Below are 23974 nucleotides of genomic sequence, written 5' to 3'. Positions count from 1 at the left end.
CAGCTCCCGCCTTCCTCCATAGTAACAATAAACCTCCTTCTGTGCGTGCAATTCTGTGATTGTGTCCTCTGTATTCTTGAAATAGTGGTTTATTGTGACATTCAGACCCCACCTTTCCCCCCAAGAAGGTCCATGTGGCAGGCATGGTTCTCCCCTACCTCCTAGTTTAGAGTCACTCCTGCCCTGCAGGTCGATGTTATCAAAAGCTGCTGAGAAGTTGAGGAGAATTAACAGGGAGATGTTTCCCTTGTCTCTCTCTTGACAGAGGTCATCATACAGTGCGACCAAAGCAGTTTCTGTGCCAAAACCGGGCCAAAACCCCAACTGAAATGGATCCAGAAAACCAGTTTCTTCCAAAAGTGCCTGGATCTGGTCCATAACCATTCGCTCCAGAACCTTGCTCAGGAAAGGGAGATTGGCAACTGACCAGTAGTTGGTTAGGTTTTCTGAATCCAGGGAAGGTTCCTTAAGGAATACAGAGGTCCCTTGGTTCTCAAACTTAATCCATTCCAGAAGTGCGTTTCAAAACCAAAGTGTTCCAAAACCAAGACATGCTTTCCCATAGAAAGTAATGCAAAATGGATTAATCTGTTCCAGACTTTGGAAAACAACCCCTAAAACAGCAATTTAACATGAATTTTACTATCTAATGAGAACATAGATCCTTAAAATGAAAGCAATAAACAATGTGCCGCAGTCACACAACCAATCTATCAGTAGCTGAACTGGGTTCCACACAGTCACAAAAACAAAACAAAAAGAGCCGCAAAAAACAAAACAAACCGCAAAATACATAGTAAAGACAGACAAACCTCAGCGTTAACACTCAAATCGGAAGTGTAACACTCAAAACGGAGCATGTTCGGTTTCCGAAAAAAGTTCGCAAACCAGAACATTCACTTCTGGGTTTCCAATGTTTGGGTTCCAAGTTGCTTGAGTACCAAGGCATTTGAGAACCAAGGTGCCCCTGTAGTTTTCCCACTGCCTCCTTCAAACAGGCAGTGACCACCCACTCTCGTAAAGAGGCATTGATCACCTGCCTGGCCCAGCCAGCTGTTCCATCCCTGCTGGATTTTATCAGCCAAGAGGGGCCAGGGTCTAGAGCGCACGTGTTTGCCCTGACTGATCCGAGCACATTGTCCACATCCTCAAGCCTTACCAACTGAAATAGCTACCGGTATTTATTGTGACATCCAGATCCCACCATTTCCCCAAGAAGGTCCATGTGGCAGGCATGGTTCTCCCCCCAACCCCATTCTATCCCCACAACAGCCCTGGGAGGTAGGCCAAGCTGAAAGACAGTGATCGGTCCAAGAGCACCCAGCAGGAGAGGGGATTCGAACCCTCGTCTCCCAGGTCCTATGGGTGCTAGAGCCGGAATGCCACATTGACACAGGCCCTTTCAGGGTAGGCTGCCAGCAGGGCTAGCCCAAGGCACTTTGGCACCTGAGGCAGACACCAAAATGGCCCCTCTCCTCCCTGCCAGGGATGAGGGGAAATCTGTATCAGGGGCAATGACTTTACTAAGCATTTCCTGCACAACAGGGAGATTGTTTGGAATTGATATTTTTTGGGGGGGTGTGTGCTTCTGCTGTGGAAACTAGAGAGGCCACGTCGAAGGCTTCAAACAGATGCAGCCCCTGCAATGAAACCCCAGAAAGAGGGACTGGGACGAGACCAGCCACCAACTGGGGAAACGACAGAGAACCAAGGAAAGACGAAAAGGAAATATATCAAACACTTTTATTTTCAGAGCAGACAACCAACAACAGGACACAACCCACCTCGGCTGCGCAGGGCATTTTAGTTAGCAGACGGGGCTCTGCCTGGGGGAGATAACGCTTTTCTAACAGCAAAACCAGGCCAGGGTACCAAATGACCCCTCCTTGTGAAAAAAAGAAGCAGCAGCTCCAACCCCAACGAACTCCTCCCAAGAACCAGCCGCTTTATAAAAGTGGGCAATGAGATGGAGCCGTGATGGGTTGGTGGCCGGGGGGGGGGGCCTGCCAGAGACCCCCAGAGGCTTTCTCCAAGAATCTGGCAGCGGCGACCGGCAAATTTGCTCTCCCAGGAAGCCTTTGGCAGGAGCGAAGGCAGGATCCGTCCTCTTCCGCTACACCACATTCTTCAGGTTGCCTGCAAGCATTATTATTATTATTTATTCAGCTTCTACACCGTCCTATACCCGGAGGTCTCAGGGCGGTACACAACAAGACCACAAGATATAAAATCAAACCAAAAGCAATCCCCCCCCCAAATGCCATATTCTAAAAAGGTGTTGGGTGTCAATAAGATCAACCAGAAGCCTGGTTAAAAAGGAACGTTTTTGCCTGGTGCCTAAAGGTGTATAATGAAGGCGCCAGGTGAACTTCCCTGGGGAGAGCATACCACAGACGGGGAGCCACTGCAGAAAAGGCCCCGTTCCCATGTTGCCACCCTCTGGACCTCTCAAGGAGGAGGCACACGAAGGAGGGTCTCTGAAGATGTTCTCAGGGTCCAGGTAGGTTCATATGGAAAAAGGCGGTTCTTGAGGTATTGCGGTCCTGAGCTGTTTAAGGCTTTATGGGTCAAAACCAGCACTTTGAATTGGGCCCAGAAACTAGATTGGTGTAATATGCTCAGACCATCAGGTAAGCAACTTGGCCGCTGAATTCTGCACTAGCTGGAGTTTCTGAACCGTCTTCAGAGGCAGCCCTATGTATAATGCATTGCAGTAATCTAACCTTGAGGTTGCCAGAGCATAGACAACAGTAGTTAGGCTATTCCTGTCCAGATAGGGGCGTAGCTGGGCCACCAGCCGAAGCTGATGGAAGGCACTCCGGGCCAATGAGGCCACCTGAACAACATTCGCAAAGCCCTCCCTTTTACCTGGAGAAGAAAGATGGGCTCTCCTTCATGGGAGGTTTTTTTAAAGGTGTGGCTGGAGCAATTCTTTAGCTGAGATCCCTGCACTGCAGGGGGTTGGACTAGATGACCCCTGGGACCCCTCCCACCTCGACAGTCCCATCTGGAGACACTGGGGCTTGATCCCTTCTGCGCCCAAAGCAGATGCTCTGTGACCGAACGACGCCCCTTCCCTGGGACCAGGCTCATCTCTGCGGCCTCCTTCCTCCAGGTGAGGAGGGCAGGACTCACTTTTAATGCAGCCGAGGATTTCTTGGATTCTCTGGGGCTCGTTGCGGTCCAGCCTGCAGCTTGGTGTAACTTCCAAGACGTAATCAGGGCCGTATTCCGTGAAGTACTGCCAGAGGAGGAAGGAAAGGGTGAAAGGAAGGAAACGGGAGCCACTCCTGGCAGATCTAAGCCAGGCAAGACACACAGAGGGAGGTAACCCATCCCGCCTTGGCCATGTTGCACGCGAGTCTCTTGACTTCACAAGCAAAGGGCTGTTTCCTCTCCCTGGGAATAGAAACCTGCCCTCTTGCCCTAACTAACCACCCACCGACCTTACATATGGCAAACTCTTATACACTGATCTTCTGTTCCAGGGGGAGGAGGGTGGGAAAGAGGGGAACTTGTTTGCTTATACGTTGATGAAAACCAATTTATTAAAAGGGGCAGGAAGCTTTGGCTACTGCATTCTCGTTTCTGAGTAGCTAATGCACGTATCCCGTAAGAGAGTTTTGTGCAAGCAAGCAAGGGACCCTACTCTCAACACATGCCATCTGATTTGGGCTGGCTTCTGAAACCCCTCGGAGGGGATGGCAATGCAACAAGGCAGTGCGACTTAACAGTGGTACCTTGGTTCTCAAACGCTTTGGTTCTCAAACGCCGAAAACCCAGAAGTGTTCCGGTTTGCGAACGTTTTTCGGAAGCCGAACATCCGATTCGGTTGTTGGCTATTGTTTCCAGGGCACCTGCACCAATCAGAAGCTGCACCTTGGTTTTTGAACATTTCGGAAGTCGAATGGACTTCCGGAACTGATTAAGTTTGGCGCTTTTGTTTTTGCTATTTATTTGTGGTTTTGTTTTTGAGGCGTTTTCGGTTAATTTGTTTTTGTGACTGTGTGGAACTCAGTTCAGTTATTGATTGACTGATTGTGTGACTGTGGAAATAGATAAAAGTCCCCCATCCAAACAATGACTATCATCAGTGCAGGCAAGTATTTTTTTTTATATTAAATTATCACGTACAATAGTGTCTTATTTATTTTATAGTACGGTACATTGATTACTGCTTTCATTTTATGGATTGATGGTCTCATTAGATAGTAAAATCCATGTTAAACTGCTGTTTCAGGGGTTGTTTTTAAAAGTCTGGAATGGATTAATTCATTTTGCATTACTTTCTATGGGAAAGCGCACCTTGGTTTTGGAACGCTTTGGTTTTGGAACGGACTTCCGGAACGGATTAAGTTTGAGAACCAAGGTACCACTGTATTGTTACTGAGGTCCACTTCCAAGAGCCTTCTGGCAGTTCCCCTAATGCGAGAAGCGAAGTCACAGTGAAACAGGTAGAGGGCCTTCTCGGTAGTGGCACCTGCCCTCTGGAATGCCCTCCCATCAGATGCCAAGGAAATAAGCGGTTGTGTTACATTCAGAGGACATCGGAAAGCTGCCCTGTATTGGGAAGTTTTCAATGCCTGACAGTTCACTATTTTTATATCTATTCTGTTGGATGCCATCCAGAGTGCCAGGGGCAACAGGGGTATAAAGAATACTATTATAGTATTATTAATGTGACTAGGAGGACTCTCAGCAAAAGGCTGGCAGGGGTTTCTGCCCAAGAGGAATGGCTTGGTTCTTCTATGTAGCCGAGGCCTCACCTTGTGATCCGGGATCTCGGAGGGCAACGTTTTCCCTAAGATGACCGCCGTCAAATACGCCCAGCAGCGAGCCGTGTTGGCGAGATGGTAGCCTCCTGCCTCCAGGAGCGAAGGAGCAGGAAGTCCGGAAAGGGAAGAAAGAGGAGGCGTGAGGGGCGTGGAGGGAAGGAGCCCGTGGTGAGCAGCTCTGCTTCTCCAGGTGAGGCGGCAGGTGAGCTGAGCGGCTGTCTTGCCTCAATAATGGACTGGATGACAGCCAAGAAACTGAAGCTCAATCCAGATTAGACATAGGCTAAACTGGATGGCTGGGAGGTCGCCTGCTCTTGATGGGGTTATACTTCCTCTGAAGGAGCAAGTGCGTAGCTTGGGGGGGGGGAGTCCTGGATCCTTTGCTGTCGCCTGAGGCTCAGGTAGCCTCGGTGGCACAGAGGGCCTTCCATCAGCCTCGGCTGGTGGCCCAGCTGCGCCCCTGACTAGCCTAACTTCTCTCATCTCTGATCTTGTCTTTATTATTAGTTCAGCTTCCACAGCTGCTGCCTGCCGTGAACCACCATGGGCAAGATTGGCAGCAACAGCAGATATGTAAATAAATAATAATAATAATAATAATAATAATAATAATAATAATAATATATTATGTATAGCCCACCCATCTGGCTGGGTTTCCCTAGCCACTCTGGGCGGTTCCCGACAGAATATGCTTACCCAATGTTCTGTGCTTACGATTCTTCATGCTTTGTTAAATGCACATTTTATTTTTGATTCCCTTTAGTAATGTTCTCTTTTGAAATGTTTATGGTGTTGGGTTTTTTTTGTCAACTTTGCCATGTTGAATGTGTGTTTTGTAGTTGACCACCTCTGTCACATTTCCTTTTGAAACCTCTAACGTTCTAGTTCCTTGTTAATTAAGTTTCTTTGAATGTATACTTTATGTTCCCTGTTTAGGGAAGTTTTTAATGTTTGATGTTTTATTGTGAATATTCTGTTGGGAGCTGCCCAGTGTGGGTGGGGTATAAATATATTTATTATTATTATTATTATTATTATTATTATTATTATTATTATTAGACATCCTTCAGCCATGTTTTATTCCGGATTGCTTTATTTGATGTTTTCATGTGGGTTTGTAAAAAACTGTGAGACATATAGAAGAGAAGATGGAAATGGGAGAGAAATGGAATGAACAAAATCATCCCAGGGCTGGCTTCAGAAGGAACTAGTCCTTGAGAAGTTGCCCTGGGAACTCCCTGCCACTCTGGGGACTCCAAGGTGGGCTTGGAAGCCCAGTTGAACGGTGGCCAAGCCCCAAGCCCGATGCCCCTCTGCCCTCCCGGCCGCCTTCACTCACCTCCTCCCAGGACGAGGGTCGGGCGCTGCCACTGCAACACGTACTTCAGGCACCGGCCGACCCCTTCGGGGGTCAAGTTGAAGGAGCACATGGGGTCACCAGCGATGGTGTCTGCCCCCAACTGCAGGACGACGGCCTCAGGGCTGAACGCTGCGTAGACCTCCTTCAGAACACTGCAGGGAGAAGAACGAAGCCCCGTTACCCGGAGAGCAGGCAGGCAGGGAGCCACTGGCAGCAGAAGTTAGGTCCAGTCCAAGGCGACTCTGCGGTTGTGGCACTCATCTCGCTTTTGGGCCGAGGGAGCTGGCGTTTGTCCACAGACAATTTTCCAGCAGGACTCAACCGCTTCTGGCACAACCGTGACGGAAACCAGAGCGCACGGAAATGCTGCTTACCTTCCCGCCGCAGCGGTACCTATTTATCTACTTGCACTGGCGTGCTTTAGAACTGCTAGGCTGGCAGGAGCTGGGACAGAGCAATGGGAGCTCACCCCGTTGTGGGGATTCGAACCGCTGACCTTCCGACTGGCAAGCCCAAGAGGCCCAGGGGTTTAGACCACAGCAGCCAGGTAGGGAGCCACTGGCAGGAGAGCCCCAGCCCAATCTTCTTGGCCATGTGGAGTGTGCAATGGCCTTGCCCAGAGGTCTGGTGACTGAGCTGCATCTGCATATGCTAAAGGCGGCCCTGCTTCCTCATGGAGCCCGGAAGTGTTTCAAAAGCCGCAGGGCCAATTCCAGCAGCTCGCCTAGAACAATCTGATGGGAGACAGAGCGAGCCCTGAGTGCGGGTTATGCCAGGAGGGGCAGAGGGAGCAGGAGCGCCAAAGGAGGAACTGCAGGAGAACCACCGAAAACCTTTGCTCCCAAAGGGCCACCGGGTGGTGGGTTCTTACCTCTCGCAGATCTGGAAGTATCTGTCGTCTTGGATGCCGTCTTGAATGGGGACGTTGACGCTGTAGTAACGCCCCTTCCCCAGGCCCACGTCCGTCACATCTCCTGTTCCTGAGCAAGAGGCAGAAGAGAGGTTTTTTTTTACTGACTTGGGACCAGGAATCATAGAATTGGAAGAGACCACAGGAGGAGACCACAGGAAGAGGAGCAGGACCCTGAAGGATGCTTTCTGCCTCAGATACTGCCTGTGGGCTGCCCATCGAGGGACCTCCTGTTGGCCATTATGATAGCAGGATACTGGCCTCCCTGGCCTGATCCAGCAGCCTCTTCTCAGGTTCTTATGTCTCTTGGGATTCAGAGAATAACATGGACAGAGAACAGGGGAAATAAACAGGGGGTACTCATGTGATACACTTTGTGAACACAAAATATAAATAGAGCGGTACCCTGGAAGTCGAACGGAATCTGTTGCGGAGGTCCATTCGACTTCCAAAACTTTTGGAGACCAAGGCGCAGCTTCCAATTGGCTGCAGGAAGCTCCTGCAGCCAATCGGAAGCCACAGAACCCGCGTCAGACGTTTGGGTTCCAGAAGAATGGTCTCAAACCGGAACACTCAATTCCGGGTTTGTGGCATTCGAGGGGCCAAAACGTTCGACTTGGAAGGCGTTCGACTTCCGAGGTATGACTGTATACAACATGTATAAAAACTAATAAGGTGAAAAGGAAACCCTGGACGGTTACGTCCAGTCAAAGGCGACTATTGGGTTGCGGCGCTCATCTCGCTTTCAGGCCGAGGGAGATGGCGTTTGTCCACAGACAGCTTTCCGGGTCATGTGGCCAGCAGGACTAAACCACTATTGGTGCAATAGTGATGAGTGCCAGAGCGCACAGAAACACCATTTACCTTGCCCACCACAGCGGTACCTATTTATCTACTTGCACTGGTGTGCTTTCGAACTGCTATGTTGGCAGGAGCTGGGACAGAGCGACGGGAGCTCACCCCGTCGCGGGGATTCGAACTGCCGACCTTCCGATCGGCAAGCCCAAGAGGCTCAGGGGTTTAGACCAGGGGTCAGCAAACTTTTTCAGCAGGGGGCTGGTCCATGTGATAAAATAGGAACATACAAAGTGTATAAAAACTAATGCCACCAAAAGAAAGAAAAGAAAAGGAGGAAATTGTTTGGATGGTTATTGTATAAATGTGAAATATGTAATAGAAATGTTAATAATAAATTTAATAAAAGAGGAAAAGGAGAAATGATCTCATGTCTCATGTGGTTTATTCATTTTTAAATATATTCTTTAAACACACACACACACACACACAGAGAGAGAGAGAGAGAGAGAGAGAGAGAGAGAGAGAGAGAGAGAGAGAGAGAGAGAGAGATCCAAGAGAAACCCTTGGATCAAGGAACTGATCCTGAAACTTAAAGCAGTTTACATGGGAACCGAAGTATCGCCAAACCCCTAGATCAGTCCTTCCCCAACCGGGTGCACTCCAGCACCAATCAGCATGGCCATAGGATGCTAGGGCTTATGGGAACTGTAGTGTGGAACGCCTAGAGGGCACCAGGGCTGCTCTGAGGGTGTGTGTCCCCCGTCCATCATTTCTGTTGCATGGAGCTGAAAGGCTGAGAGAGCTGACGGAGAATGGAATCTGGTTTGGTAGAGGCGGAAGGAGAAATTGGAAGGGATAATAATAATAATAATAATAATAATAATAATAATAATAATTTATACCCTGCCCATCTGGCTGGGTTTCCCCAGCCACGCTGGGCAGCTTCTAACAGAATGTTAAAGTACAATAAATCATCAAACATTAAAAGCTTCCCTAAACAGGGCTGCCTTCAGATGCCTTCTAAAAGTCAGGTAGTTGTTTATTTCCTTGACATCTGATGGGAGGGCGTTCCACAGGGCAGGCGCCACCACCGAGAAGGCCCTCTGCCTGGTTCCTTGTAACTTCACTTCTAGCAGGGAGGGAACCACCAGGAGGCCCTCAGAGCCGGACCTCAGTGTCCGGGCAGAACGATGGGGGTGGAATTGTGCCTGGAAACGTACTGGGAGCCAATGGGGAGCTGAAGGGAAGCAACACTCAAGCACAGTAAAATAAATACATAATAATCACTTGCCTGGGAAAAACCCTGGAGAGAACTTATGCAGAGACACCGTCATCACTTTGGAGGTGAAGATGAAGGCATCTTCTACACCTGGGTGGAAAGGAAGAGAGAGAGAAGTGAAATAATTGCGACAGGCTCCTTGCCCACCAGCCACTCACATCAGCTACAGAGTCTAGTCCTGGAGTCCAGAGACCCTATAGCACAGGGGCCGGCAACCTAAGGCCCATGGGGGTCGTTTAACCAGCCCACGAGCCGCCCCCAAACCGAGCCACCCACTCAGTGAGTCCCCGTGTGTGGCACTAAACCGGCACAGCGTGGTGCCTCGCTTCCGCGGTGGCAGAAATCGTGTCTGCGCATGCTCAGACGCCAGAAATCGCGTCTGCACAGAGGCAGACGCCGGAAATCATGTCTGCGCAGACACAGACGCTGGAAATCGCGGCAGAGCACATGTGATCCAGCCCACGGAGGGATCTCCGCTGGAGTGAACCGGCCCAGGAGAGGTAAACCTTGCCGACCCCTACTATAGCAGAACAGAAGGGGGCTTATCAGGGAAGGAAGCTGAAAGACAACACAATCTCATAGCTTTTATGACAGTTGCTAAAGATCTTTCTATTTTTCTATTGAAGTTACATTCTAGTCCAAAGGCTATTCATCAGGAAATAAGGATTTGTTTCCTGTTTTTCATGTGTGCTAAAACTCAGTCTAAGTTTATTATTGTTGTTTTTGTTTTGTTTTTTGTTTGACCACATCAGTTAACAAACATGGATACATATTGTCACAGTGGCCGGAGCGGACTACTTCAGAGTAACGACGCTACGCAGCTCTGCATTTTATTCTTTTATTGGTGCTGCGTATTTACAGTGCTTAAGTCATTGCTATTTACACGGAGTGATGTGGTCAGTCGGTTTCAGAACCTCCTAATGGCTTTTGGCGCGTCTTTCTCCAACACAAAAGCTTTGGCAGACCCATCCTCTTTCCCCTCCTCTTTCTGCGTAATTCCGGAGTTGGGGGGATGGGTCTCCCGCCCTTATTCGCCCCTTCCTGTCCCACCTGGGACCCTGGCTCCTCTACCTTGCCTGAGCCTCGGACACGACTTCCTGCTTCCCCACTGGAATCGGAACTCTCTCTGCTTCCCCCTGTGCTCGGGGATTGGCTTGAACTCAGGAGGGGAGGGACTTCGCGATATCCCCTGTCCCTCACATCCACCCCCCTCCCAAGCTCTCCTTCACCCCTCCCCAGGTCCCCCCCAGGTGTCGGTGACGACTGGAAGCCTAAGAACTCAGTGCTTTCCGAGCCCGTTGGTGTGAACACCTCCCCCCAGTCCTGCAAGCCCCCCCCTTCCGCCTGGGAGGACGGGAATCCCAAAAAGTCTGTGGCGTCAGAGCTGGTGGGGGTAAAAATGTTCTGCCAATCTGCTCCTTCCTCTGACTGGGTGGATCTCGGTGACACCCATACCTCATCCTCTGGTTCCTCAAACTCCGCTTCCCAGCGCCATGGTGAACTGCTCTCCCGTGCTTCCTCCCCCTCCCCCTCCCTTTCCATGTGCCAGGGCTTGGGTCTATGGGGAAAGAAGGCGTGAAATTCTTCTACCAGGAATTCCTCCTGTATCTGAGTGGCTGGGACCCATTCATTCTGGGACGGTGGAGCATCCTCCCATGCCATGAGGTACTCCAGTCCCCCCACCCCCCACCTTGAATCCAGGATGGCTGTGGCCTCATTGAGTTGCTCCCTGCCTTCCCTCTCCCCCCCTCCCTCAGGGGTTTGTTCGCTGTCTCGGAGCCTGCTGCTTTCCCTGTACGGCGACAGCAGCGATCTATGAAACACTGGGTGCACCCTCATGTCCTCTGGCAGTGCCAGCCTGTATGCCACCGGGTTGACCTGTTGCGTGACCGTGAAGGGGCCCAACCTTCTGGGCGCCAGCTTTTTGCATCGCCCTCTGATGGGAAGGCCCTCCGAGGACAACCAAACTTTGTCCCCCACCCTAATGACCTCCCCCGGTCGCCTGTGGCGATCTGCCCCCCTCTTGTACGCTTCCTTGGCTCTCTCCAAGTGTTCTCTGAGCTGCTGGTGCACCGTCTCCAGTTCCTCTGCCCAATCCTCAGCCTGTGGGCCTTCCTCCTCCTCCTCCCCCTCCCTCTCTGGGAAAGATCTGAGGTCACGCCCGTAATTGGCCTTAAAGGGCGACACCCCTGTGGAGACGTGCACCGCATTGTTGTAGGCAAATTCTGCCAGTGGCAGGCGATCCACCCAGTCCGTTTGCCTCTGGCTGACGTAACATCTCAGGTACTGCTGCAGAATGGCGTTGACCCTCTCCGCCTGTCCATTGGTCTGCGGGTGTCTAGCCGTCGACAAGCTGACCTCCACCTGCAGGAGGTTCATGAGCCGCCGCCAGAACCTGGAAACAAATTGGCGGCCACGATCCGAAATAACCCTTAAGGGTAATCCATGCAGTCTGAATACGTGATCCACAAACAGTTTGGCTGTCTCTTCTGCAGAGACCGCCCTGGCACACGGTATAAAATGGCACATTTTGGACATGAGGTCCACCACCACCAACACTGCGGTCTTGCCCCTGGAAGAAGGCAGATCTGTGATGAAGTCCATGGACACCACTTCCCACGGCCTGTGTGGCGTGGCTAAGGGCTCCAGCAATCCCGGTGGCGCTGCTCTGACCACCTTTGCCCGCTGGCAGGTGTCACAGCCCCTTACATAGTCTCGAACATCTTCCCTCACCCCTGGCCACCAGAAGTGTCTCATGACTAGGTGAGTGGTTTTGTCCCTCCCAAAATGACCCGCCGTTGGGTTGTCGTGCATCTGCTTGAGGACCGTACGTCTAAGCTGGGTGGTGGGCAGGTACAGTGCACCTTTGTAGAAAAGCAGCCCCCTGCGTTCTGCAAAGTCTTTTGCCTGCTCCCCCCCCTCTCAGTTCTCTGAAGATGCGGTTGGCAAATTCATCCGCTGCCGTCAGTGCTGTGAGTTCTGCCTCGCTCACCACTGCTGCTCCGCAGGACCATGCTGACGGGGGGAAAATGTGCCTGGGTGCCGGTGGCGCCTCCTCCTCCATGTACTCTGGCTTGCGGGAGAGGGCATCCGCCCTGACATTCTGCTCTCCCGGGATGTAGTGTATGGAGAAGTTGAAGTTCGAGAAGAACTCTGCCCACCGTATCTGCCGCTGGTTGAGCACCCTGGCAGTTCTCCAGAACTCCAGGTTTTTGTGGTCCGTGCACACTTGGATGGGGTGCTTGGCGCCCACCAGGAAGTGTCTCCAGTGCTGGAACGCAGCGTGGATCGCAAGAAGTTCCCGATCAAACACCGTGTAGTTTCGCTCTGGCTGGGTCAACTTCCTGGAGAAGAAGGCACAGGGTCTTCACTCTCTGTTGGCGTCCAGTTGCAACAAAATGGCGCCCACAGCTTTATCAGAAGCATCTGTCTCCACGCGTAGGGGCGCGTCCTGAACCACGTGGAACAGGTTCTGGTCTGAGGCGAACACCCTCTTGAGGCTTTCGAACGCTGCTTGCGCCTCTGGTGTCCACCTGAACTTCTGCTTGCCTCTCAGGCAGTCAGTGATGGGAGCCGTAACGCGAGAGAAGTTCTTGATGAACTTCCTGTAGAAGTTGGCGAAGCCTAGTAGGCGTTGGGCATCTTTGCGCGTCCTGGGGCTGTGCCAGTCCAGGATGGCCTGCACCTTGTCCTTGTCCATCGCCAGCCCCTTGTCTGACAGCTTGTAGCCCAGGAAGTCCACCTCCTTGGTGTGAAACTTGCACTTCTCCAGCTTCACATACAGGTGGTTCTCCTTCAGGCGCTGCAACACCTCCCTGACATCTTTCACATGCTGCACTGGGTCATTGGAGTAAATAAGGATGTCATCCAGGAAGACCAAGCATTTCCTGAAGAGGAGGGACCCCAGGACGTGGTGCATGAAGGCCTGGAAGCATGCTGAGCCCCCTTGCAACCCGAAGGGCATCACCAGATATTCAAAAGAGCCCAGAGGCGTGAACATCGTGGTTTTCCATTCATCGCCTTCCCGGATCCTGATCAAGTTGTACGCCCCCCTCAGGTCTAGCTTGGTGAAAATCTTGCCCCTGCGTGCCGCTGTCAGGAGATCATCCACTCTGGGCATGGGGAAAGCCACTGGCTCTGTCACTGAATTCAGTCGTCTAAAATCCACTCCCAGACGGCGCTGTTGCGTGTCTTTCTTGTCCACCCAGAAGACCGGGCTGCCCCCTGCTGCCTTGCTTTCTCTGATGAACCCCCGCTTGAGGTTCTTGTCGATGAAAGCGCGCAGATCCTCCAGTTCCTGGTCTGACATGGCGTACAGCTTGGCTGGGGGTATAGTTGCCCCTGGCACCAGGTTGATCTGGCAGTCAAAAGGCCTGTGTGGGGGTAGGTGGTCGGACTCCGCTTCGCTGAAGACCTCCTGCAGGTCCCAGTACGGCTTGGGTATCGCCTCACCCCCTTTGACGTGCATGGTGGCCACCGTGGCTATCGGAGGCCCCTCCCCTGGTTGGTGCTGCATGCAATGTTCCAGGCAAAAGTCCGATCCAAAAGTGATGCATCTCTGGTGCCAACTGATGGAGGGGTCGTGGCGCGCCAGCCAGCTCATGCCCAAGACGATGGGGGGGTCTGAGATGGTGGTGACGTTGAATGCCAGTGTCTCTGAGTGCCTTCCCACCGTCATTTTCATGGGGGGGGGTTGATGAGTGATGGCCCCTCCCAGCAGCTCTCTGCCGTCAATGGTCGCCACGTGCAGAGGAAAATCCAGCTGCAGAAGCTGGATCTGGTGCTCTTCTGCAAAGTTCCTCGAGAAGAAGTTCGCTGACGCCCCACTGTCAATTAAGGCGAGGACTGTCAGGGGATAGCCATTTGGGAGCGTGAGCGTCACTTCTAGAACCACTCCTGCTCTGGGAGGGGTGGGCTGGCTCTGCTCCTCTCTGTGCTGGTGGGTGGGCTGGGGCTGTTGTCTGCTGACTGTGCCTGGCTGCTGCCCCTTGTCTCCTGCAGCCAGGCTTTCCCGTTTCCCTGCTGTGGTGCTGCGTCAGTGGGGGAGGGCACAACCGTTCCCGCCTTTCCTTGCCACTCCCTGCGATGTGGGCAGTCTCTGACGAGATGCTGGGGGGAGTTGCAGAGAAAGCAATTCCCACCCCTTCCCTCCTTGCGTCTTGGCGCCGCTGGGGTTTGAAAAGCCCGCGCGCGCGCGCTATCAATCTGCATGGGTTCCTGGTCCTGACTGGCCCCAGGCGTGGCTTGAAAGGGTTGTTGGGAGGGTGGCTTCTCCTGCGACCGTGGGAACCAAGCCCGCTTTGCGCGCGTTGCTTGCTTGTCGCTCCACCGGGATTCCTGTCTCACCCCCACCGCCAGAGCCGCTTTGCTCAGCTGATCCATATTACTGGGCTTTGGACCTCTCGAGAGCTCATCCTTCACCTCCTCATGCAACCCCAAGTAGAACGCCGCTTGCATTGGGGGTGACTCTAGTTCCCACCCCAATCTGTGCACCAGCATGGTGAATTTCGCCCAATACGCGCGAACTGTCACATTTCCTTGGCGTAAATTGTGAAGTTCCTCCTTAGTCTGGTCCATATGACTATCGGACGAATACATCGTTTTCAAACCTTCTAGAAATAGTTTGACATTCTTCATGCAAGGATTCTTTGTTGCAATTAACGGTCTTAGCCACTCCCTGGCTGCCCCGGTAAGGTGCTCCACAATAAACGCTACCCTGTGCTCATCATCAGGGAACTCATCGTGGTGCAGCTCAAGAGCATACACAATCTCAGTCTCAAAGCCCTGATATTCCTTCGGGTCTCCATTAAACTTGCTTACTAGCGTCCCGGCTCTCCTTCCTGGCAGCACTTGGACTTGGGGTGCCCCTCCCGCCTTGTTTTTCTCTGCATCCAGCTTGTTTTGGAGGTCTACCGCCACCGCCCTTAATTCCTGCTCTCTTTCCTGTAGCGCTCTCACCTGTTCCGCAAGTTGTAGCCGGTCGTCCTGGACCTTCTTAGTCTCTTCTTTAGCTGCCTTCAATTCCCCCTGCGCCTGCAGCGACAGCTGCTGCAGTTCTTGCTGGGCTTGCTCCGCGATCTGCCGCCATCTCTCCGCCTCTGACACGCTCATCCTGGCAACTCCAAAGTAGCCCAAAAAGGATTAGGAGGTTGCTGTCACAGTGGCCGGAGCGGACTACTTCAGAGTAACGACGCTACGCAGCTCTCCCGCCCTTATTCGCCCCTTCCTGTCCCACCTGGGACCCTGGCTCCTCTACCTTGCCTGAGCCTCGGACACGACTTCCTGCTTCCCCACTGGAATCGGAACTCTCTCTGCTTCCCCCTGTGCTCGGGGATTGGCTTGAACTCAGGAGGGGAGGGACTTCGCGATATCCCCTGTCCCTCACACATATGCTATAATGTTATTGTTTTAGTTAAATAAATTGTTATTAAGGAACTGATTATTTTCCTCCTTCCAGCAAAGTAAAGCAGAAAAGTTGTCTAAATATAAAATTTAACCTCACAGTAATTTCGTAATTATCTCTCTATGTATTTCTAGTAGTATAACCAAATCAGTAATTTTTGATATAACTGTAAAAACTACTCTGAAAATTTATTATTCCAAAAATGGAAACTTCCTCTGGTTGTCAATATGAAGGTTATACCAGCAAGAATTAGTCTTTCTGTAAAAAAGAAAAGAAAAAAAGATTTAAAACAAATCTTAGTGACTAGTGATTTAAATCAAGTCTTAGTGACTAGTGATTTAAATTGATTTGATTTAAATCAAATCCACCCTGGTGGTTAGCGTCAAACGAGGACCTGGCTAATTGGAATCAGCCACTGAGTGCCAAGGTTTTGATCTGGAGAAGGAATTTTTGTCGTAATTGGATCTGTATGACGGCGGAGGTGAGCCTCCATTATTTTCTTTTGATACATTTTCCATTTGCTGTTTTATTGACTGATATGCAAGCAGGATTGAAAGAGTATCTCGTTATGGTTAACTACAAAATTGATTGTGTGAAATTTTGATTATTATTCTGGCAACGGCCCTCAATGCTATGATAAAAAGAATTCTTGATGGGAGTTATGGTGTTTGCGCTGGGGCATCAGCTCATCAGCAGCTGGAACAAGATCACAGAAGGGAATTTTGGATATCTGCCCGGGGCTAATGGCAGAAAGCTAGTTCTCTGTCTTGGATGTGACACACTGAGATTTGCCCTTGTGTGCAGAAACCAAAAGTTGCGTCCCTGAGGTCTTTGGATTACAATAGGAAAATAAAGAAGAAGAAAAGTAAAAATATTTCACGCAGAACTAAAAACTCGCTTGCTAAATTAATTCAGTGACTGTTAAAAATAAAAGAAGGATCAACATCGGAAATGTTTTATTTGGACTATTTGCACTAATTAAGAAATGGAGTATGATATTAGATCATCACTCCACGAACTTCAGAGCATGGGAAGTCACCCAAAAGATATATAATTTGGCATTGAATATTTGGCTTATTTTTGATGGTATTATAATTTGGAATGTTTTATTGTGGTTTTTATTGGATTGTTAAAATGGAAATTTAATTTAAAAAATTATTTAAAAAAACACACAAAAAAACCAAAGCAGCAGGAACAAGTCAAGTCACATCACCCATGTGCTGGCAGGATCCTTACCATCCCCGTGATGGAGATCTAAGTCCACATAGAGAACGCGGCCAAATTTCTGCCGGAGCCGCAAGATGCCCAGGACGGCGTCGTTCAGGTAGCAGAAGCCGGAAGCTTCGTCCCTGCAAATAAACATGACTGGTGAAATATGAAGGTTCAGAAGCTGCCAAACGAAGCCAAGAACATGGCGCTCTCCACTGTGAGCGGGCAGATTTTGTAGAGGAAAATTAGGCATACGGAGAGGAAGAAGTTATAGTGACATTAATCTTATAGTGATATGAGATTTCAGATATAATATCCAGTTAGAATCCCGGGAAAGGTTGTGGAAGGCAGGCAGCACGGTAAAATAATAATAATAATAATAATAATAATAATAATAATAATAATAATAATAATTTATTTATACGTCGCCCATCTGGCTGGGTTTCCCCAGCCACTCTGTGCGGCTTCCAACAGAAAAATGAAATAAAATAATCTATTAAACATTAAAAGCCTCCCTAAACAGGGCTGCCTTCAGTCCTTTTGGAATAAAAGATCTTGGGGGGCGGTGAATGAAATAAAAAACCCAAACCCCAAATAAGAAAATGAGGAATCTCGTTTTGAAACAGTAAGATCTAGTTGAAATAATTTTTTTAAAAAATTGTCCTGTAGCACCTTAAGAGACCAACTCAATTTGTTCTGGGTATATGTAAGGTGGTCTCTAAGGTGCTACGGGACAATTTTTAAAAATTTTTTTACTGCGTCAGACCAACACGGCTACCTACCTGAATCGAGTAAGATCTAGGATTGAGATAGAATTATTGGATGATAGTAGGAAAATATTATCGGAAATGTATAAATGATTACTGGAGTGGCATGCTAACAATGAGGAGGTTAAAGTGGTGATGAGGTTACAATGGGCTAAAGATTTTGGATATAATATTCAGCTAGAATCCTGGGAAAGGTTGTGGAAGGAAGGTATCAATTTTACTGCAGGCAGCACACTTAAAGAAGATGTTACAAAAATGATGTACAGATGGTATTTAACACCAGCTAAATTGGCTAAAATCTTCAAGACAAGAACTAACGAGTGCTGGAAATGTAAAGAGGGGAAAGGTATCTTCTACCACATGTGGTGGACTTGTAAAGAGGGAAAGGCTTTCTAGGAAATGGTATATAATGAGCTAAATAAAGTATTTTTAAAAACTTTTGTTAAAAAACCAGAAGCCTTTTTACTGGGTATAGTGGGGGAAGAGATACCAAGGGGAGATAAAAGACTATTTATGGATGCGACAACCGCGGCAAGAATCCTTTTTAGCCCCAAGATGGAAACATCAAGAAGTACCAACAAAAGAAGAGAGGCAGACGAAGATGATGGACTTTGCGGAACTGGAGAAGCTGACGGGAAAAATCCAAAACCAGCACAACCAAGTATTCTAGAAGGACTGGAGTAAATTCATACGATATTTGAAAGATTATTGTAAGCAATTAACTTCACCAGCAGAGTTGTCTGAAGACCTGCAATGAGAAGTTTTCTCCCTTTTTATATTTATTTAAATTTGGAGGTATTTTGTAATGAGTGTCATTAGAATTGGAAAATGCATAAAATGCTATGATATAAAAGTTAATTTTGGAAGTCGATAGGATCTAGAGAGCCAGGGAGCTAAAGTGGATCATAATGATGTGATTATATATCGCTAAATGGAAAACTAATAAAAATTATAAATATAGATAGTGACAAACCAGAAGACAGAACATTTTTGATGGCAGGTCTCCCCCCTCTGGTAGGCAAGAGGAATATTCCCAGCTGCAGAAATGACCTCAGTCATGTTTCTAACCAGCTAGGACTGCTTGCCCTCCTTCTTGGTCATCACCCTGAGCTGCTTAGCTAGCCGAGAGGAAATATGATAGGCATCTTTAGGTATCTAAAGGGCTATCCCAGGGGGAAATTGATCAAGCTTGCTTTTCTCCTGCTCTGGAGGGTAGGACCCAAACCAACGGCTTCAGGTTACAAGAAAGGAGATTCCGACTCAACATCAAGAAGAACTTTCCAACAGCAGGAGCCGTTCGACAGCAGAATAGACTCCCTCAGATGCTGGTGGAGTTTAAAAAATTATTATTAGGTTTTTACATTAGCAGGATTATTGTAGTAACCTGCAGTTTTATAAGAGTATCTATTTATAGTTGATAATGAAATGAGCAAGTTAAATGAATTTGGATATGCAGAAGATATTAAAAAATAAATTTAAGGAGCGGTAGAAGGAGGGGGAAGGAAGTCCAATTTTGAAATGTTAAATGGATTGTAAAACTAATGAAATGTATACATTTGAAAAATCTAAAGTTTTTACATCGAGTTTAAGGTGCGTAAAAGTAAAATGAACAGACAACAAACAAACAAAACAGACAAGTGCAGGACAATCAAATTTAAAATCAATGGTGAGTAGGTTCTAAATCTATGTCAAATATAGAGGTTGGATGCCCATCTGCCATGGATGCTTCAGTCGAGATTCCTGCTTTGCAGGGAGTTAGGACTAGATGACCCAGAGAAGCGGACACGGAGCAATGGATTCAAGCTACAAGAAAGAAGATTCCAGCTAAACATTAGGAAGAACTTCCTGACAGTAAGAGCTGTTCGGCAGTGGAATTTGCTGCCAAGGAGTGTGGTGGAGTCTCCTTCTTTGGAGGTCTTTAAGCAGAGGCTTGACAGGCATATGTCAAGAATGCTTTGATGGTGTTTCCTGCTTGGCAGGGGGTTGGAATGGATGGCCCTTGTGGTCTCTTCCAACTCTATGATTCTATGACCCCTGGGGGGTGCTGGGATTCTATGATTCCTCTCCCCGCAGGCCTGGCGGATGCCAAGGTGGAACAGGCCTAAGAATGCAGGGTCTGGGAGAAGCAACAAGACAAGACAGAACTTCCTTACTTCTTTGCGTGATGCCAGCCTCCGGGCCAGTTGATGGCAACCCGGCAGTCGCCGTTCACCAAGCACTGGGCGGCCGTGATGGTGGCTCCTCCTACTGCGGCCGCATAGTCAAAGATCCCTTCGGAGGTCGGGCAGTCGTAACCTGGAGGGATCACGAGCGGAGGGAACAGGGGGAAAGGGGTGAGCGTGATAGAAGAAGTAGAGAGCTTAGGTGTATATTTTTATCCTTTATCTTTATTTTTAAATCTTTATTGCATATTATTATTATTTTTACAAAGAAAGCAATATTGAGCATCACACCCACATCTTTGAAGAATAAAAAGAAAACTACAAAAAAAATACAAAATTATAAAAAGGAAAAAAGACAAGAAAATCCAGGAAAAAAAAAAAAGAAATTGATCATGTACACAAAGTTATTCAGAGGATTCAAACAGTAATTGGATTTTTCTGTACTCCAAGTTCCCAGAAAGAAATTGCATTTATGCTCCCTCTTTTCTTACTTTCTTTACAGACACTTTCTTTCTGCTAAAGAAATCTTGTTTGAATCCCTTCTGTATTTGTTGACTTCCCCCCTCTATCTCCTTGCGGCTTCAACTTTTCATAAGTAACAAATATTCTGCATTCCTTTATTACATCAGTTTTGTCCCGTGTGTCTGTGAGCAGTGCCAGATTTATGTATAAGCTAAACAAGCTATAGCTTAGGGCCCCACTCTCTTGCCCCCCCCCAATATACTTCTTCTTAATTGTAACCTCCGGTTACGAACAGGATCCATTCAGGAGACTCAGCCGCATCCTGAAAACTTTGTATGGCGCAATTGAGCGCTTCTGCGCATGTGCGCGTGACAAAACCTGGAAGTATATACTTCCGGGTTTGCTGCGTTTGCAACCCGAAGTTTACGTATCCAGAGGGATATGTAAGCAGAGGTACAACTGTACTTCTTAACTGTATTTCACTCCGACAATTACTTTGATAAAATACCTATTTTGTGATGTGCAAATGGCTTTAGATACCTATGAGGCCCATCAATTAGCATATAGCATATATTCAAAACAAAAAAAAAGCGACCATTTGTTGTTGACAAAGGGCAGACGGACATATCAAGGGCCCCATGACCTTCAGTAGCCTAGGGCAGCACCCCCAACCTTCAGCCCTCCAGATGTTTTCGACTACAATTCCCATCATCCCTGACCACTGGTCCTCTTAGCTAGGGATCATGGGAGTTGTAGGCCAAAACATCTGGAGGGCCGCAGGTTGGGGATGCCTGGCTTAGGGCCTCATCAAACCTAAATCCAGCCCTGGCTGTGAGACAGATCTCAGCACCCCAAGCCTGGAGGCAGATGTTCCCAAGCGGCCACCTCCTCACCTAGTCCAAATCCCACCGATTCTGGATGGTCATCATCGCCTTCCTCGCTCACTTTCTGCAGGTGCTGCAGGTAGGCATCAGTGTGGAAGCCGGCCATCTCCTCCATGGAAGCTACTTTGGGCTTGACAACCCTACGGAAATGAAGAACTTGGTGGGTGGGGCAGCCCCAGAATATGGAAGGCTCAACCGCTCCAAGGGCTCGCCCAAACTTTCCATGTTCCCCTTGCCCTGCTCCTCTGCAAGGAAAACCTGCTCTTTGGCTTTAAATTGGAATAAACGGCAATGCAAAAACAAAACAAAACCTAACTGCTGTTTGCTCCGATGGAGCGCCAAAGAGCAGTTTTCCCAGGCGGGAAAAGAAGACAAGAAGAAGGATGGATAATCCTCAAACAGAGCAAGGTGTTGCTGCTAAAATCTGTCCAGATTTTAATTTGCTCTGAACTAATTTTAAGATGTATTTTAACTAATTGATTGCCTGTTTTATGTTCTTATGTTCTTTGTATACTGTCTTAGTTTCATGATGTTAGCCGCCCTGAGCCCGTCTCCGGCTGGGGAACAAATTATTTTATTATTATTGTTATTGTTATTATGGGATGGATTAGGAGCAGAAGAGAAGTCCTCTGAGGCTGCCCCTCTGTATCTCCTGGACTACAGGAAAGTTCCCCCCCCCCCCAGGGCAATGTCCCCCTGTTGTCAGTCAAAGAGATCTCAGCTGCTTAGCAAGTATTCTTCAAGAGCTCTGAGAAATGTGGCCTAAATAAAATATTTTTATCATCAGTTTCCTTTCTATGCTGCTTTATATATTTAAGGAAAAAATCCGAGCTGTTTGCAGCCTGCCTTAAAGCATCAAATGAAACAATCTGGAATAAAATGCCATTGAAGAATATCAGTATATCTTTCTAAAGATAGTTTTCTATTTAAGTTACATTGTAGTCCAAAGGCTATTCATCAGGAAATAAGGATTTGTTTTAAGTTTTTCATGTGGGTTAAAACTCAGTCTAAGTTTTTTGTTAATTAAAAAAATTGTTTACCCACATCAGTTAACAAACATGGATACATATGCTATAATGTTACTGTTTCAGTTAAATAAATTGTTTAAAGTGTTATTAAGGAAATGATTGTTTTTCTGCTTCCAATAAAGTACAGCAGAAAAGTTGCCCAAATATAAACAGTTAGCTTATTAAACCTCACATTAATTCCATGATGATCTGTCCACGTATTGCTAATAGTATAACCAAATCGGTCATTCTTAACTGTAAAAACTACTCTGAAAATTGATTATTCCCAAAATGAAACCTTCACCTGGTTGGCGATATTAAGGGGATACCAGCAAGAATGACACACAATTTAAATCAAGTCTTACTGATTAGTGATTTAAATCGATTGGATTTAAATCAAATCCAGAACAGGCGGAAGCTGCAGGAACCCCTGGCAGAGGGACCCCCCCCCCCCGTTGCCCAAGAGACCTCCATCTGCCCCATGGCAAACTTGTGCCTACCTCATGTGATCCAGCAGCGAGTAGGATTCGATCAAGGAATGCACCATGCTGGCCTGTGGGGAAAGGGAGGGAGGGAGCAAATAAGCCAAACCACATCATCCTCATGGAATCACAGACCTGCAGTGTTGGTAGGGTTTCCCAGTGGTCATCTAGCCCAACCCCTTGCAAGGCAGGAATCTCAAGCACAGCATCCCTTGCGGGCGGCCACTAAACTTCTGCTTAAAACCCTCCGAGGAAGGGGAGGCCATAGAACCGTAGAGTTGGGAGGGAATCCGCCCCAGGGGTCATCTAGTCCAACCCCCTGCAATGCAGGAATTCTGTTTTTTTTGTTTTTTGTTTTTTATTTTCCACAGAAAAACGTAAAGAAAGATAAGTTGGTTTTACAGGAGATATTCTTAGACTGAAATAAATGTGGCATTGCATATAATAAAGTCAGTTAAAAATCTAAGAGAACTCTATAGATGTAATATACATTAAACATGAAAACAATTACATGAAAACAATGTATAGTAAAATTCCTTCCTTCCAGCAGCACCTTAAAGACCAACATAGTTTTTATTTTGGTATGAGCTTTCGTGTGCATGCACACTTCTTCTGCTGCTGGAAGGAATTTTTTTATTTTGTTTCGACTACGTCAGACCAACACGGCTACCTACCTGTAACTAATGTATAGTAAGTTATTATATAGTGTATTATTCCTTACACACCCAATGGAGGATTCTCATGTTTTCTAATATATCAGGCTATTGCGTAGTCCAATATTTAGATTAAGATCAATTTATGACCACATTTCCTTATCCCACCTGGCACTTTGTAGTGTGCCAGCCTTCTTACATATTTTTAGATTGTTTTTAAATCCATTTTATCTATAGATATAAGTAAACAAATAGAATACAGTACCATGAAAGAGGAAAACAGGAAAGGGGGGGAGGAGAAAGAAAAAGAAAACAACAAAATGGAAAAATAAAAATACAGTACTGATCAATTGATAAGCGATTAGGAATTTGCTTAGGAATTTTGTTTTTAATGTTCTGTTGAAAGCCGTCCAGACTGGCTGGGGAAACCCAGATGGGTGGAGTAGAAATAATAAATTATTATTATTATTATTATTATTATTATTATTGCAGCAAAGGGATCCCTGACGAAGCCCCCCCCCCAAAAAAACCCTGTTTTAAAACCTCCAACCTCCTTTCAAGGGAGCCCACCCCACTGTCCAAAGGCTCTTGCCCTGAGTATCCCACTGAGGACTAGCGCCTTGGCCAGTGCGCCTCCCCCCTCCCTTCCCCTCCCCCTCCCCTCCCCCGGCCCCTCACCCGCTCGGGGACTTTGCAAAGGGCGTCGCATCGCGCCAGGTACTCGGCGCTGTGCACGTAGACCGGCGGCGGAGGCGGAGGGGCCGCCTGCTCGGCCATGGGCGCCACGGGAACCGCGCTTCCGGACGCCTGCTGCAGCCCGGGC

General features: G+C 48.1%; 1 protein-coding gene across 2 annotated transcripts; it reads right to left on the bottom strand.

The window, feature by feature from the left end:
- Nucleotides 1-1727: 1727 nt before the first annotated feature.
- On the bottom strand, nucleotides 1728-23956 carry HDAC8 (histone deacetylase 8). Of its 2 annotated transcripts, none has more exons than XR_004693380.2 (11): nucleotides 23830-23956; nucleotides 22517-22569; nucleotides 21019-21149; nucleotides 19655-19796; nucleotides 16762-16874; nucleotides 9135-9212; nucleotides 7007-7115; nucleotides 6115-6287; nucleotides 4767-4865; nucleotides 3136-3241; nucleotides 1728-2136 (listed from the first exon to the last, which is right to left on the bottom strand). XR_004693380.2 is itself a non-coding variant. In XM_035128397.2 (11 exons), exons 1-11 carry the CDS (start codon nucleotides 23926-23928, stop codon nucleotides 2114-2116), a joined length of 1122 nt encoding a protein of 373 aa, XP_034984288.1. In that variant the 5' UTR covers nucleotides 23929-23956; the 3' UTR covers nucleotides 1728-2113. The 2 variants fall into 2 exon arrangements, 1 of the variants encoding a protein (XP_034984288.1); XM_035128397.2 differs by having other exon boundaries at nucleotides 4767-4861.
- Between the last annotated feature and the right edge of the window lie 18 nt (nucleotides 23957-23974).

The sequence above is a fragment of the Zootoca vivipara genome, chromosome 10, assembly GCF_963506605.1.
Source record: "Zootoca vivipara chromosome 10, rZooViv1.1, whole genome shotgun sequence".
NCBI classification, from domain to species: Eukaryota; Metazoa; Chordata; class Lepidosauria; order Squamata; family Lacertidae; genus Zootoca; species Zootoca vivipara.
This window is presented reverse-complemented; position numbering and strand designations above follow the sequence as displayed.

What these genes read in the sequence shown, in the direction of transcription:
- HDAC8 (XM_035128397.2), bottom strand. Translation starts at nt 23,928, where the DNA reads ATGGCCGAGCAGGCGGCCCCTCCGCCTCCGCCGCCGGTCTACGTGCAC. An exon ending in ATCGGTGGGATTTGGACTAG is followed by an intron (nt 19,797 to 21,018) that starts GTGAGGAGGTGG and finishes TGATCCCTCCAG; the next exon opens with GTTACGACTGCCCGACCTCC. An exon ending in TACTTCCAGATCTGCGAGAG is followed by an intron (nt 6,288 to 7,006) that starts GTAAGAACCCAC and finishes TTCTCCCTGCAG; the next exon opens with TGTTCTGAAGGAGGTCTACG.